The sequence below is a fragment of the Bombus vancouverensis genome, chromosome 17 (genome assembly GCF_051014615.1).
Source record: "Bombus vancouverensis nearcticus chromosome 17, iyBomVanc1_principal, whole genome shotgun sequence".
Lineage (NCBI taxonomy): Eukaryota > Metazoa > Arthropoda > Insecta > Hymenoptera > Apidae > Bombus > Bombus vancouverensis.
The window spans coordinates 4,306,198-4,324,647 of NC_134927.1; the positions used below are offsets into that span (position 1 = coordinate 4,306,198).

An 18,450-nucleotide genomic window follows, 5' to 3' on the forward strand; every position below is an offset into this window, starting at 1 on the left:
AGCACAATGTGGAACATTTTTTTTAGGAAGAAGTGAAGATAAAACTTTCCTGAAAAGTGGTTTTTCTAAAAATGTTGCAGGAAATATTACAAATGAGAAAGAAGGTTCGTGTAGGTCTCATTCTGTTCATCTTGGAACATGCCATATTGCTGATTATGACAGAGATATGATACAATCCTTGATGCGGCAAACACAAAAGAAAAATAATGCTTCCAAAGTGGATCGGAAATATTGTTGAGATTTAACCATTTATTGAGCAGTCTGTAATTCTTTTAGAGACAAAAGTTTCGGTGTAATAGACATACGTATCAGTGACTATGAAAGTGACTTAAGTTAATTGCTTCTCATGCAGAAATTTTTGCATATTATTGTAACGTAGATTGTAACACGAAAAAAAAATAAAAATTCAACTTCTATTTAAGTTGTAGACTTACACAATTTTCATAATCATCGGCGCGTATGTAAGAAGATTTCCCTCTGCTTACGTTTTCATTGCCTGTCAAGTCGAAAGTTAGCTTTCGTCACATTCTCTCACCAAACGCGCCATTGTGCCGACGAGAGCTAGTAGTATGTGCAGTATCCTGTAAAGATTTTAGAGCGACCAGGACCATGTAGATCTTGAGATTTTACCTACGTCAGGTGATAAAAATACGTTTTGGTGGAAGACGCGTTTAACACGTTGAATGTCACGCCAGTTTTACAAGGCTTGGCTGTGGCGCCACGATAAATTTTTTATTATGCGATACATATAATGTTGAAATATTACCTGCGAGAGATACGTTACGGTGTATAATCATCATTAATGAATTTATCTCACTGGGGTCACTAGTGACCCCCATCGCGCTGTAGTGCAATTTCGCTCGATTCACTTATTTTTTGCGAATATCAATTATCTCACATTGTTTCTTCGCGTTGCTAAATAATTGTTCCATGTTGCTTCGTCCCGAGACCTACCACAAACCATAATCCATCCCTCGATCATACTTATTCGGACCCGCAATAATCCTAAACGACTGTCACAAGATTTAGCATCTGTTACTTTACTTTCAAGGCTCTTAATTGCCATCAAAGATCTTTCAAGTGGAAACGTTGCTTAGAGTTATTGTTCATTAAGGTAAAACACGGAAAAAGCGGGGTTTTCCATGTTCGACAGCCATTGATGGGGGGCGCACATGATAGATCTATATTTCATGTATAAATAAAACTATTTTTATATGTTTTATACTGCATTAATTTCGTCACACCATTGTAGTAACGATGGCAATAATACAAAATTTATAACTATTGACATTTGTTTAAATTATGTATTTCCACTAATCTTGGCGCGTGGGTCACCGGTGATCCACGTGACATTCAACGTGTTAAAGTTTTATATCAAATAAGTTCACTAAACTTGTGAAGATTAAATGCATCGAGTAACAGTTCCGGCTCTAGGGTTTCGTAACAGGATAGTACAAGAGATAGAAGTAGGTAAGCAACAAACTCGTTACGGTCAGGGACCCGAAATGGTCATTCACCGCTAGGGGTGTTGGATGTACATAAGTGGTTGTGCATTCTGATGACACAGTACTTGAAATTTCTCCTCCAAAATTTAATAGTACATTCTCAAATATATAGGCTACACGACCGTTGGACCGACACTGCTATGCATGGCCTGCGTTGTAGAAATACACCTGCACACGAGTCGTGTGGTACATTCAGTGTTGTAGCTAACACTCGTGTAGTGTTCGAACTAACTCTGTTACAAAGCGATATCTCTGTTACTTTTAACGATATTAAATATTAAATATTCGTTGTCGGTTCGGTCAAACTGTTACCCCATTTCGAGTTTGACTGTAGATATTCCCATTATGAGTAACGATCCGACCTCAGTCTGATGCCAGTCTGAAACGATTCCTGGAAAGAATATTGGTCCACTCTCGGTTCGATCTTGCATCGGCCAAATTACTATCCTATGACTTTGATTATGGATATTCACAGTATGAGTTCAACGTGTTCGATAATACTTAGCGCATTTGCGAATGGCCTGGGGTATATTCGTAACGATGACCTTAGGATAGGTTTAGGTATTAAAACAGTCGAAGAGGAAACAGAATGTCTTGCAAAGAAATATAAAAGCCGACTCGAAAGCAATGCAGATAGCTTAGCCAGAAACCTGTACATATTGAATTTAGTTCGAAGGTTGGGGAAAGCACATCCATCCAGAGGATCTGATCACGGCACAATAAGTCAGTGTTGCTAGGAACAGACGCAAACCCAGGTCTACTAATCGATAAAATTATACAATAATTTACTGAGTATTTAAAGAAACTAATTGTAAGTTAATTATAGGGTCAATAAAAAAGGAACACTATGATCGCTTCTTATTACTTACTCTTTAGTTCAATGGTATCTTTCTCATAGATAAATGGTATTTCATCTGAAGATCTATTGGACTTTAGGAATGTAAGAAAACTGAGAATTAGTTCATAAAAAATGATCAAAAATGATCTGTTATTAAGTAAAATCGCTGTTTGGTCCACTGTGCACCGTAACAACACTCGAAAAATCACGGGTTCACTGATGGTAAATCGAGAAACACGTTCATACCATCGGTTCATTTCTGAATCAGTTCGATCTCTCTGAACACAATAATGTAGTTGCGTGGGTTAATAAAACTTAACTGTGTTGAATCGACCACTGAATACAACTTTATAGATTTTCTGACTTGTGAGGGTTCTATACCTGACACTCCTTGTCAATGAATCACTTAGTCGACCGTTGATTGAGCTAGTTGATCTTTGTACAAAGGAATTAAATAAAATTCCTCGCTCCCTGAAAATCTACCACCTTAAATCCACTGACCGTAAAGCATTGTTTCATAAAAGTATATTAGACACGTTGATGGAGGTAGACAGTAAATACGCTTTCATGCAGTGGTTATTGTAAAACCCTATGGTATAAATAGGTCCTGCAACTTCCGTGGTGGGGTTAGGTTAGTTTCAGATTTGAGGACAGAAAGTTTCTTGTATTGTCCACCAAACACAGGGCGCTGATGTCGAGTAGTCAACGATCTCAACAGAGTAACATGTGCAGAAAATAATCCAATGAATATTTTATAGTTTTTATAATACTTTATAAATGGGTATACACTATTTATCCATAAACAATTCTATTTATGATTAAACTTCGCTTTAGGAGACGAAACCTCCTGTCTCCTATTCAGGGCCTGTATATACCTGTATATATTATGTTGTAAAACAATATGCACGAAACAGCAGGGTTTTCGTCAAGCTTGGCTTTAACATTCAGTCAGTCAGTAGCTAAACGTGCGTTGAAGCTTCTAGTGAAACGACAGTTCTAGTGATTCAGGATGAAAGCGTCTTTCTCATTGCCTGACATTTTCTTAATGTTACAAAATGTATGTACACTTCGTAGTTTGAACACCGGCGTATCGTCACGTTTGAAGCAAAGTCCACACTATCAGACAATTTTCCATAGACGCGTGGCGCAGCCAATCAGAATCTATTTTTCTGCGGATTTTCCATGAAAGACAGATTTTAATTGGCTGCGACACGTATCTGTGGAAAATTGCCTGATAGTGTGGACTTAATAAGGTTATGTCTACGCCTCTTTGACATGACGCTTTCGTGGACAGTGGGTCTTAATCGACCTGTCTGTCACCGTTCTTAAAGAATTTCAAATTATTCGCTGTTTGTTGAATGTTATCGAAAATAAGCGACGTAATTATTTGTTATTTATTTTGTTTCTTCGCATGTGTGGTTGTTCGTGAAGGAAGGTGAGGCGATACCATTCGTCGCCACAGCGTCCAAGCTGGCCGCCGTGGAGGATGCGGCTCCCAAGGGGCCCGAGACTTCGATTCGATCGAAAGTCTCGCCTACAGCAAGGGCCGCCCTACAGGCTCTTCGGTCACCAAGGAACAGAATATCAGGCCCTCTTACTCCTCCTCCACCGATAACCAAGGATGTCGAAACCATCACTGGTGAGTGATTCTCCTCGCAATTCCAACCAATTGCATTTTTCTCCAAATTTTCTTTACACGTCGTCTAGTAAGAGCTAATCCTTCTAACTTCTTCAAAAGACTAAAATCGTTTGGTCTGTTTGGTTTGTTTTAAAGGATGTAGGGACACTTTTGTGACCGACTGTACATACTTATCTTCGCTATCTCCATTTTTTTTTGTCTTTTTCTTTTCCCTCATTTTTCAGAACTTTAATAATTCTTTATCGGATGATCGTTTATCGATAAACATTGAATCCGCGTAGTGCTGTTTTTATGTTCTTTTATCGACGCTCACGTATTAACGATCTTAAGAAACTATTGTTTCAACGATATCTTCTTTTTCTTTTTACACAATCATTATCAATAATGCGCTATGATCAATGCGAGTAGCTGTTGTAGTAAGTACATAATGTTGCTTTTTGCTAGGAGGAATCATGCTCAATTGTTTTCAAGTTTCTTGTTAGTTGAAAAAATTGATAAAATTTGGGATGAAACTAAAATTAGGTAACCAACTTCTTTTTATTATTATTAAATGAATTGAAACTTGTTACTAATACACATGCGCGCGCGCGCGCGCGCGCACACACACACACACACACACATTTTTCAATTCATTTAAATTGCTATGTACCCTGCAAGATGAACCACCACTTTTTGGGCATTTTCGATAGTAAGCCAGGAACATGTTTGAAACAAAAGGTAGTTTTTAGCCCGCACATTTGGGTATCAAGAATTTCTAAAAAATTTCTTTCAATGAAAAGTTAAGATTACCTGGACTTCGTTTAATGGCATCATATGTTTTGAGTAATAGTTGACATCAAGATGAATTGAATGACCTGCTATACTATGACCTTGAGACGATCTTGATTTCAGAATACCACCTATAATTACTAGAGAATTGGGGAATTTATGCAAATTTATGTTTTTATAGGCACATACATATTGTTTTGCATAGCATGTGATGCATTCTATGCATCCTTCCATCTCTAAGTCCGATAATTATTGCACATTGGTAAAAACATTTACTGCAAGCATACACTTATTAGTAGTAGGAAGTTAGTATACAGCAGTGGTCTTAAACATACATAGTTATTGCTAAAGATGATGGCATTAAATATGGTGACTTATTAATATAAGGGATGCTGTCGTCTGTTGATATAGAAATACATATATGCTTGTAGTAGATATATTGTAACATCTATATAATATATACTTTCAGATTCAAGTTTCAAATGTTAAATATTACAATTTGGGAATAATCGTGTTAACACACAAAATATATTCGTAAAAGTATACTTGTAACAAGTTTCTGCAAGCATTTAAATACTTTTGTGAGTTACTGTACTTACATATATACTAACGCTCATAAATACTCGGACGCTTTAATATAGTGCATTAGTACATCAATAACACGCGAACGTTAGTAAAATATATAAATTAATGAAAAAGTAATGATATGCGAGCAATACTTGCCATTCTTTTCTAAAGTCAACAAATAATACAATTTAATTATTTCTTTAAAATTTTATATTAAAATTTACACAATTCATCGACAGATCTACTGGTTTTAAATTTTAATCTTTATTGCTTGAATTAATCAGGATATAAGTTAAAAAAAAATATTCTTTTACCTGATATGTGTTCAGGAAATTAAGTAGATAATTTGGAACAATAAATACGTAGCTCTGTTACTAATTAAATAATTATACAGAAAACGGTATACCTCGCTGATTTCAATGACCTTGAAATATGTTGTCAAGGTGGACATTCTGAACAACTACATGCACATATATATAAATAATATTAAATTGTAGGTAGTAACCCAATTTATTATTTATTTCATAAGTGACTCAGTCTTGTGTTTATATCTTTTAATTACATTATTCAATTGTACTTTGTAATTGCATTTTAATTGCAATTACGAATTGTAGTTATTTTGCATAATTGTATTATTGTATAATTTATGGAGTAATTCAATCGTTATTCTATACAACTTTGGCTTGAAAATACGTAAACAATTTCTTAGATAGTCAATTGTTCAATTAGTAATAACGTTTAATTGTACAACAAATTTTTAACGAAAAAGAGGTCCCCATTGTTTCTTAAATTCGATACGGTCATCTTTGTACATATTTTTAATAATATCTGCCACGGCTAGTACTAACAATTGTGCAGTTTCACCAAGCTTTTATCCTTTTCTCCATAATAAATTGCAAGCTGTCTTCTATCAAAACCTCTGCGTCATGCAGTGGCAATGCAATTTGGCATTCTTTCGTTTTCCTGACACGTTAAATTTGATCTAAATCTTGGTGTATTGATGTTAATTTTTTCTACCCTTAATTATGCAAAATAATTACACAAAATAAATCTATTTCGCAGATCGAACCATTTTTAAGAATTGCCAAATCGTAGAACCTAAACAAGTGTCCTGATATTATTAGTGTGACGTGAAGTAAAGACAATTTTCTACTAAAGATGTATTTTGCAAATTATTTCATTATTTATATAAAAAAAAATTATCTACTTATACGAAAAAATCACCTATAACTTTTTTATTAATAACCTATTCGTATTTTATATTAAACAATTCAAATTTATTGGTATTAATTTGTGGATATTAATATTACTCTCCTAATTTGTTAACGTTAAATAATTCCATTTAAAAATAATATCTGATACTATGATATTATGCTCCCTCGAATCTATCAGTATTCAACAATTGTACAATTAAACATTATTGTATGAACAACTTCTTGTTCACGTATTTTCAACAGATATCCAAAATAACAGCCATTTTAAATATTTTTTGGAGAAATGTCCGAGCAAAAATCAATTTCTATTTGAACGGAAGCCGGTTATCGACAAATCTCGACAAAACAATTAAATGAACAAAAAATATAAATTTTTTATTTTTCTGATTAGGAATAATTATTATGAATGATAATTCATGATGGAATTTCTTTTGGCTACCAGTAAACATTATTGATGACGAAAATTTGATTCTGATTGTTAGTGACCAATATAAATGATCTGAATGTTTTTTTTAATTATCACCAATCAATGTCTACGATAAAAATTTGACTATTGTCAGTTGTTATTAACATTACTTACTAATTAGTATATTAATACAAGTGTTAATAAAAATATTGTACTACAATGTCTTTTATCGTATTCCTTGTTTCGTATATTTTCATATCGTGTTTTTTTTTTAATAAAATATGTTTAAGCTTTAAAATGTATGTCTTTTTTATTTTGTCAATGAATATGTACTAATTATCGGTAATATTAATAGCAATTGACAATAGTCGAACGTAACTAAACAAAATTTTTATCGTGGGTACTGCTTGATGGTAACGAAAAATATTTTTCGTTATCGATAATGGTTATCGGTAACCAAAATACAATTCAGGTTATCGACAATGGTTATCGGTAACTAAAATTAAATTCCCGCGATCGATAATTATTGCCGGTTATCCAACAAACCTTTATCATTTGCAATGGTTATTCGTATTAAATATTTCTTTAATTAAAAATATTAACTCTTATACCATAACTTTTAAGATTTGTCTTATGACAATTATATTGTCTGATTTTCAACCTACAATAAATGATTCACATTTTTGGAAGAATAAATGACTAGGTACTTAAATCGTCCTCTGTTATACAAAGCAACAAAATACAGAGATACTGCTGTATCCGAATATCATGTAACTGTACACGCTTCGAATTCTAATCTGGCAACGCGTTTTATGATATAAATGTATTCATTGTGCGTATCAATTCGGATACCGAATAATACGCTACATAGAACACACACCACCTACGGTAATACACTGTGTTCCGTTTAATCGGAGATCCTCAAGTATCTGGAAAAATACTAGTGATACGAAAAATGTTCCGGACAAAACTTATATAAGATCGAGGGTCACATATCTTGCAACGACCTTGAAACGTTGTGTAAACGCGACATTAAAATTCGTAAACGGATACCCCATGTTTTACTACGTATTCTCGTAGCCGACACCCAGATGTTTTCGAAACATTGCAAGATAAACAATTAAACTCTGGAAACAAATAATCTTTTAAACTCAACATATGAGAAATTCGATACGAGCAATTACATAAAGTAACCGAGTCTGAGAATTGATCGACTACTTTGGACACGTTAGAAAATCGCAATCTTGTGTTTCGGTAATACCGTGCCAGTAGCAGCGTTACGAGAAACGTCTTTATGCGCCGCGTGGTGTGCGTCGGTAACGTTAATGCCGGCGGCACATCGAATTTTAAAATTCATATCTCGCTAACGGGTGATGCAAACGACACGAGTGTCCAGTGTTTTGAAAACGTCTGTAAGTCAGCTATAAGAATATGTAACAAAAATGATGATTTTTGAATGAAAAATTTTACTGTCAATATTATTTTTTAATTTCAATATTATACTCAAATGTCAATATTTTATTTTAATGTTATATTTCAATGTTACCGGTTAAGTGTGTCTGCCTCGATACCATACAGCTTTTGTTCCGAACATCTTCTCGTATTTTTCCGAATATTTGAACGTTCCCGGTTACACAGAACGTACTGTATACAAGGTGTTTCTGGCATACAGAAACAGTGTAACTATAACTTCGTACCAAAAAAAGTTTGAGAAAAAATTTGCAAAGTTCCATTACGCTCATTTTTTTAACGGAAACTCGCTAATTTTTTATGGACCATTCGATGCATTTTTTATTTCTCAAGAAATATGAAGCTACTTCGCAAGATAAAGAAAGCGAAAACACAAGCATTCTACTTTGCGTTTCTCCTTGTTCCTCATATGCAAAATTTCATTACAATACTTCTTAAACTAGCCATTTTTCGGCATCTGAATACATTTTTGTAGGAAATGACAAACGTATCAAACGGTGTACAGTAAAATATATAGCTTCATCCAAGAAAAAAAAAAAAAAGGAACAAGATACATAACCTTGAAATCTTTCAAACATCTCTGCTTTCGGAAAAGAAACACGTACCACATGACGCATTACTCGAAATCATTCAATCTTTGTTAACGAAATTTTTCTTCCTCGGTTAAAATTAATTTTCAATGAAGAAAAAATTAATCTTCTACCGTCTGAACGCTATGGCTTGTCCTATAGTTACCGGAAATGCTACTACGTAATACACGATTCGAATGCCGAATACGAATGAAAACTGGCGGACCAAATTTGCACGATAATTCACGTAAAGCACGCGTGACATCGTACAGTATACAAACGGATTTCTCATGGAAATTAGTCATTAGCACCTAATATCCTGGGTAATGGAAATCCGGTTAGCGACGCGTGTGTCAACCACTTACCTGCGTTCTCAATTACGAACAGTACAGATGCAACTTTACGAATGACGCAATGTTCACAAGTCACAGAATAAGTTAGAATTCGCGGAAGCGAATGTCACGGGTGCGACAATTAGTTTTCCGACAGATCCTTCGCGATCGTTTCCCGCGTAAACACTTTCAGCACTCTGATACAATCACTGAATTGATCCGAGCAGACGAAGTTTCCACGTTCGATGAGGAGTTCTCGGGTGCGATTCATGCATGAAAGAAGTGCTCTAATCTTCTTGAACTCAAAGAAGCAACTATCCCCTCTGTTCTCGAGAACGAGTATTTTATGGTGGTCTGCGAACCTCCATGGCAAACGACATTCACCGCCGGCAAATGATGATTACTTCTCTCGGTCATTATCATCATCATTATCGTTACGATCATCATCATCATTATCATCATCATCACCATCATCATTATCCTCATCATCATCGTCGTCATCATCATCATCATCATCATCATTGTTGCCGTTGTCATCGTCTACCACTTCTTCGTTATAGTCATCGTTCCATAGAGGCATTTCGACATCAAACTAGCATAAACGAATAATTTCCCTCGTTTAAGGAGAATAAACGAGATTTGCGAAGCTTCCTGTTTCCTGTAGAATATTCCTATAGAAAATCGGTAGAGCCATTGCAACTAAGTGAGAAATTCGTTTTCTAAATCAATAAAATAGGAAAATAATTCGAGTGAAATAACCGTAGCCAATTCGAAATCAATCGATATGAAATTAATTTACTGCTGTAAATTCACGGTTACCTGTTATCGGTAACGATAAACGTTTGCAACTTTTGAATACCATTGATCGATCGATAAAAATGTTTTTGTGATATTTTTATAATATTATTTATATATTTACATTTGGCGGGAAAAAGAAAGTTTAGAAAATAAAAAGCATAAAACGACATGGTAATTTTGCGAGGTGAATTTATATGTAACTAGCAGACTGTGCATGTTTATGCAATTTCACGTTTTTATCGAGATTATTAAAGAAACTAAATGGAAATTTGTTTCGTCTATCGAATATCACAGTAGGTGTCGTTTTAAATATCGCGTATGTTCTTATATATTATACGCACTCTCGAGAATTTTGGGATCTTAAATTTCCTACAAAGACGCGTAAACATCCGCAGTCGACTAATAAGAGCAACAAACAAGTACAGCGTACGTATACTGCAGAGTAGATGATCGTTATCGATATGGCAGGAAATGTTCGGTAACAAAAGTTACTAAAATCCATAGTGTATCAATTTTAAGCTTCCTTTTATTTGCTATTGTACCTACATTTAACTATATATACGTATATATGTACGTCAAACGAACGGTGAGGACGATCCCTTGCGAAAAAATAGGAAAGAAATATAGAATATTATTTTTTCGTCTTTCTTTTAGACTTTTTCTCTTTTTTTTTCTTTTTTAACAATCATTTATTTGGTATCAGTCTTTAGCTACATCAATGAGAATGAATGAGATCTCATTCTACTCTCTTTCTACTCGTTACTAATACGCAACCGATATACAAATTATATAATACAAGTATATAATGATATATAATAAAATATAATACAAGTTTCGTATAGTGTGTGTTGCATGTGGTGTGTAATTGTGTTTGTAATTATACTAATATATAGTATTCGTGTACATGTTGCTGTTTAGTTTTGTTTTTTGTGTCAGTCTTATGGAGAAATACGCGATAACATACAGAGTGTCTCCGAAAGTATGGTACGAGCGGTCGGGTGGTGATTCTAGGTAGAAAAATAATAAAAAATAACATTTTTTGTTCGTCGCTTCGTTTCCGAGAAAAATGAGTCTGAAAACCTATCAGGTTACCCGCGTATTTTAAATGCAAGTTTCGAATTACGAGATCTCTGTCTCTCCTCGCACCTAATTACTAAATATCATTCTCTATTACTATATATAGTCCTGGTAAACGTCCTGGTGTGTTTCTGCCATTGCCGTTATCTCCGTATCTTATCTCCGCGATATCGATTGTTACTTTCGCCATATTCTTTGTTTAATTTGAATGGTTTCATAAATAAGAACAAAATTCGTAATTTTATCAACGTGGAAGCAAATGCACGGAGTGCGTGCGGAAACAAGCGAAAAATGTGGAATGAAGTGGTTTCGTTTAAGGCTTCATTCCGAAGAAAATAGAGTATGAACACGTTTAATTAAGAACTGGGCTAGCGCACGTCTACCATCAAGCTTTTGATTTATTTTCCTCGGAAACGAAGCGTCTGGTGCAAAAACTTCATTCTACATTTTCGACTTATTTTCGCGCGTACAACAACTTCCTACCGGTTATTTGTTCCTGTCCAATCCGCCATTAGCCACGTTCAATTATACTTGATTATACATAAATTTGCAAACTGGATCTTCTCGAAAATGAAGCTTCGTATAAAACACGTCGTTCCATATCTTCGACTTATTTTTTCATATGGATTTACCTGCTATTGGTTTGTGCGCCAGTTCCATGACACCCTATATAACACATACAGTATGTAATATACCGTGTTGTGAATAATTATAGCATCAAACATGTTTTTCGCGTTATTTCTTGAAAATTAAAAAAAAAAAAAAAATCGTGTGCGGATATGGGCGTCGTAGTTAAGAGAAATTGTTTTCGTAAGTAGTAAAATGTAAATAGTAAATTAAAGGATATCGGGAGATGTTACGTGACAAATTATTGCCTTTGATAACCAAAATAGAAAACGAAAAAACAATTTTTGAAATAAACGACGCTGCCATTCGTATAGCCGCGAGTATAAAAAAAAAGTGGCTTCGAGATTTCTGAATAGAATTATTCCCATGGCCAGCATCGATTCCTCATCTGAACGTTATCGACAACCTGTGTGGAATTCTAGCGAGAGAAGTTTACGATCAGGAGAAGTAGCTATAAAAAATATTGTTGAACTTAAAAAAACGAATAAAATCCGCGTGCACGAGGAATTTATTCAAAACGAAACATCATATAAGTTAGTGGATGGCGCACCTAACAAATTAATAGAAGCAATCAAAAATAAAGGAATAAAATAAAAACAAAAAAAAAAATAAGAAAAAAATATCGAATGAGGACGTAAGAAAATTTATATTGAGTTTATATTTCTTTCACAATCAAAAACACAATTTCCAGAGAAAATTTCATTTTTACCGGACTTGAAAAAAAGAACGTTTTTCGTTTTTGTTTTTTATTATAACATAAAATTATATAAATTTGTTTTGTCAAAATAGTTTCGTCAACGTTTGTTTTAATATTATGAACGATAGGATTGAGTTTCTAATTATTCAGTGCACTGTATGCCTACATTAAACTGTTTCTCCAATTGTTTCCGCTTTTGTGTAGTTTCTACAACCGCTGCTTAACTTACCATTATTGTTACTCAGTCAATGTGCAATATGTCCTTTATCTGTATTGTCTTGTATATTTACGTGGAAAGGGAAAATTGTGCTGAGAAATCCTTCTTCATCTTTAATTTTACACTTTTTTTCTTTTTCTCTACCTGTTTGTGTATGCTGCTTACATATTATATGTTATGAGGTGCCATAATCCTGTCAGCTAAATAATTAATGAAGCTAAACGTTTAGTTCCTCTTAGTTATTTTATTTTGCTACTTGTACAATACATATTATACAATTTATTGTGAATTGCTAATTATTGTATAATGCTGAAAATTTTGTTCTTAGTTATTTTACTTTCTTACTTGTACAATATATACTATACAAGGTAATAATATTACATATAATATGTATTATATATATCACTGTGTATAATGTATATTGTACAAGTACATGTACTGTACAATACATATTATACAATTTATTGTGAATTGCTAATTATTGTATAATGCTGAAAATTTTGTTCTTAGTTATTTTACTTTCTTACTTGTACAATATATACTATACAAAGTAATAATATTACATATAATATGTATTATATATATCACTGTGTATAATGTATATTGTACAAGTACATGTACTGTACAATACATATTATACAATTTATTGTGAATTGCTAATTATTGTATAATGCTGAACATTTTGTTCTTAGTTATTTTACTTTCTTACTTGTACAATATATACTATACAAAGTAATAATATTACATATAATATGTATTATATATATCACTGTGTATAATGTATATTGTACAAGTACATTGTACTGTACAATACATGTTATGCAATTTATTGTATATTATACAATATTATTCTATATATATTTATATATATTTATGTCAAACTGGAGAGAAATGTCTAATCTAAATATGACATTTAAACTATAGCTTGGAACAATGTTCAGGACAACTAGAACAATCTACAGCAATTTTTAAATATTCCATTATAAAAAAAATGGTCTGATTAATAATTCACTTTTTTGACGTTGTTCCTGTAATCTTTAGAAACAGATGATTATTTCTTTGGAGCAAACGTGTGGAGCAATTTGGAACAACAATAAAAAGTTTAAAATGTAAAAAATTGGAGGCTAACTTGATACAGACCACTTAAACTAAAATATCAATCCACAAAAGCTACAGAAAATTTCAAACAATACCAATTATTCTATCAATTATTAAATAAGCCGTCAAAAAATATCGTATTGGGTTGAACAGAAAGTTCATTGCGTTTCTCGTAGCCAGATGAACCTAACCTTAAACAATGGCTGTTAACCTCGATTTAATTTAATTGTAACCAAGTATCATATATGATCAGTTAATAGTAGGCTGTAGAGTGGAAAACAAACATTTTCGGAAGTACTTGTTTCTTGTTGACCTGGCACAAGTTCAAGCATGATTCACCAAGGCAACGTAAGAGTTTAAAGAATGGTTGTCAACCTCGATTTAATTGCTCTAATCTGGTCTATCGATGATCAGTTAACAGTTAACTCTAAAGTGTAAAACAAACATTTTCCCAAATATTTGTTTCTCGTTGGCGTGGCACCAGCTCAAACATGGTTCACCACATAAGTTCACAACATAAGACTACACGTGTCAAACGTCACGTAACAAATATCCGTGCAACTTAAATAGGATGTTCTGCCCCATCTACCATATTCTCGCGATCTTCCACGCCACGCTATTACTCATTGCGCTCGTTACAAAACTAGCTCGACGATTAGAACTCGTCTGTTTTGGGGAACCGAGCGATTATACGCCAATAGAATAACGACATCACCACAAGCATAACGAAAAGTCATCGAAAGGTTAAACGCGTGCGTCGATGGTAAACAATAGACGTAGGGGTAACAAGATATGCTTCGGTTTGGCCGTAAAAACGAAACGATCTTACCGTTCAACCCAATAACACAACGAGAAGAAAGAAGCTACAGCCAATGGAAATAAAACTACTTTATTTATTTAATTATTTCAATTAAAATCTCCACACATTTGCTTCATTGCGAGTTGTAATAAAAATACTATAAATAAATAAATTGCTTCAAAATAATATTGTCAATGGTATCGATCGTCTGAAATTTTCTCTATCAGGCAAAGCTTTAGATTTAACGCGACCGTGATAGTACTGACATATTTGCTTCGCACATATCCGCCATACTTGATAAGTGTAGTTTCTGGTTTTCGATGTAGCTGGAACATTTAAATTCGCCCACTGACGTAAGTTATGACGACCATTCACCTAAGCAGTGCTCCAAGCATTTGAAGCAGGTGTACGGTGTTTCGAATCAGCTGACGAGATAATTTTACGATTCTGACGGTGATGCCGAAATAACTAACGTACTTCGTTGCGTGGCTCTAAAAATAACCGACCTATAAAGGGTCGGTCATTTTACGCTCTCCTACTTTAGCGTTCATTTGTCTAATGCTGAATATAATACCGATAAAGTAGATTACGGATCTTTATGCAAGGTAATGTTTTCACGAGCACGATTAAAATGGTGGAACCCAGGCTGATATTTCATTTTCCTGTATATATTTAAGTATAAGAATATTATACTTAATATTTATATTTAAGTATAAGAAGTGCTATATTGTAATGTTATTTGGATGTTCTGTCTGTTTTTGCAATGTTGCGTGCGTTTTATGTATTTTGGTATTTTTAAACTTTTCATAAGATTCCATCGATAACAAGCTGGTAAATTAATTAACGTGGACCGATTCGAATATTTTCACAATTTTCTATGTTGATCGATCTATCGCGTAGATGTGTTGGAAAACAAGGAAAAGATGTTACGAAAGATTCGCAGAATCGAATTTTCCCAGAACAGTGTTCTGTTATTTAGCTCGTAAACTTCATTAGAATTAAATGAAAATTAATTGAACATTACAAAAATTCGTAACATTGAAACGAAACGAAAAATATACGAGTCGCTGTAGGAATAGTTATTTGCAAAAATTATATTTATCCCGTGGGAACGTCATCGGTTCTAGAGCCTAAAAATTCGTCGACCCGATTCGGGAGGTTTTTATCTTAGCCGGTAAATTTCGGTAAATTCGACCGTTAGCAAAATGGAATTACTGCGAGGTGCGAGATAATAAAAAAATAATGATAGCGAGTAAAATTTATAGAAATCGATGTTTTTCGATCAACCTATTCAGGGTTCCTAAAGAAACAAGATTGGCCACGAGCCAATAGATTTGTGCTATTTTGTTCGGTCTGTTCGAGCACTAAGTTCTCACTCGACTCGCGAATCCGTCTGATCGTTTCCTTCACTCTGCAGAATTTCAATTTCACCAATTCTACTTTTTAATAAGAACTCGTTGCAAATTTAACTATTGGTGATATCATAAATTTTGTGAGAAATTTTAATGTTATATTTTTCGACTAGAAGAAGTGTCCTGTGAAATTATAAATAACAATTACCGTATAAATAAATTAGAGATATGACATAAAAGACGTGTGCTCATCGCCTCTTTCAATGCAGCATAATGTCATTTGAACGTTCGTAACGTTATATCGACTGCGAAAAGTCAATTACATTGACATTACGAACATCTGTTGGTCATTTTTCTCGGTTTCTCCTTCATTTTCTTCCTTTTTGCACTTCTTGATACCGAAAAATAAGATTGTAAACTCATTCGGTATTGTAAAGCTTTTTATTTAGTGTTTACGTAGTCATGCACTTTATGTGCCAAATATAAAGCATATCTAACAGGTTGTAATATATACATAAAAAGAAATTAAAGCTAGATATCCACTGACGATAAATACATGTGGATAAGTGAACAGTAATATTACACGAGTGAAAAAATATTCTAAACATAATTAAGCATTGAAGTGATTGTGTTCAGAAAGATAGAGCGGTTCGTGTCTAAAATGAGTTAGAATTAAGGATTATGTACTTAAGAAGTGCTGAGTCTAGTCGGCCCAGTGGCCCTGCGAGACTTAAAAAAATCCTGGAAAAGAAGGAAAGCATTCTTAACAAATGGAGAAACGGTACGATTCTTTACCAGGCAGTCTTTCCACTTTCTAATTTACGTTCAAACCGTATTGTTTTATTCAGTTCTGAGCTGCGTATTTTGTTTCGTTAAATCTCGAATGTCTTCGTTGTTCGGTTCACGATTATCTATGTACATAATGTGAATAGAGCTTTGTTATCGACAGAGACCGACTTTGTATTTTGCTTTATATTGTGTTCACGCTACTAGGTGGCAGCACCGGCAACATTACATAAACCTATACGGTTTTCAAAAGTCAGAGTATTTTACGACTTAAACGCTTATTTTCGTTTGCCGGGAAATGAAGAGCTTCCCTTCGATTATATAATTTTGTATCTTTAAATAATTTTCCTTGAGAAATAACACTTAAAATACTTTTCAACAAATAGGAAACGAATACGAGAATTCTAGCTATGTATGACTCTTACGTGGCATGACGTTGATTTGATATTTAAAGTACAATAGATAAACGAATACGTATTTACATATGTAAAATTTGCAATTGACTGTTATTGATAAATCACGTATATATAATTTTTCTGAAATTATTGAAAATATAAGTTCAATAAGTTTTTTCTTTTTTTATTCATTTGACGGTATTCACGATTAATTCCTCGAGGGAAATATTTAATAAATGTAACGTATATATTAAAATCAGTTTTTCATATACAATCAAATTTGTACACATTGCCTAGAAATGGGAAGCGATGCCATATTTGATATATCGTAGTATATGTATTAGTAAATCTGAAAAAAAATGCAATTTGACATTTATTACAATTAATTAACGTAAGTCATGTTTATGCGTATAGCGTCTGCATTAGCAATTAGTAAAGCATCTTGTAGAAAGTTGTACACTTATACCAGCGTTGCAATCTTTTTGGAATATGTACTTAAATATCTTATAAATATGTATACCAAAGTATCTCTGGAAATATGTAAAAACGTTTGCGAATAGGAATAATTCTAACTTTACAATTCCTCGCATTTAGCTTCGCTAGAGGAAATGAAAAGTAATTAATAACTTCTTTTACGTAGAAATGTGTGGTAATAGGTTATGTTCATAAAAATATATACAAGGTGTCTCATTTTTATCCCGCCAAATTGTATGATCGAAAATAAGAAAAACTGTTATACAAAGGTAAGATCGTAAACGTTTTATCACAAAGTGACACCAACAACACGAAAATTATAAGTGACTGGATTCTCGTTCGATCGATTGATCATGTTTACTGAAGTTGTTGTTCTAATAAATACAAAATTTACATCCTTTTCCATGCAGAATCAGACAGATATAATTTCGATATTGTTGTTATAACTTTGTAAGAAAACATTTATGATCCTATGCTTATATAACACACCTTTTTTATTTTTAATTATACAACATTCTTTTTTAATATCCATTTTACGTTTACAACTGGCTCTGTTGAGCCAACCAGCAGATAACCGTACAATATATTATTACAACATAATAAGCAAACAAAAATAATATTTACGCATACAAAAACCTATTTGATCATACTATTAATTTTGATAAGAAAATTATTATGTTACTAATTTATGACGACACATTCGATCGATTGTTAAAAGAAATAAATCGAAATTTTCAAAAAGTGGATCAGAATTTTGCGTCGAATCGTACTTTACGATGGTATATCAATCGCAACGAGTTTTCAAGCTGAGCTGACAATTCG

General features: G+C 33.3%; 1 protein-coding gene across 2 annotated transcripts in view; it reads left to right on the top strand.

Annotated features, from left to right (window-relative positions):
• The window catches only part of milt (trafficking kinesin-binding protein milt), a 102,233-nt gene that overhangs the window by 11,781 nt on the left and 72,002 nt on the right, over positions 1–18,450 (top strand). The window contains exon 2 of one of the 2 annotated variants that reach the window (XM_033349672.2): positions 3,775–3,982. In XM_033349672.2, coding sequence (XP_033205563.1) covers positions 3,775–3,982 — 208 coding nt within the window. Of the gene's footprint in view, positions 1–3,774; positions 3,983–16,008; positions 16,755–18,450 lie in introns of those variants that run through there. The other variant, XM_033349673.2, reaches the window with a different exon arrangement.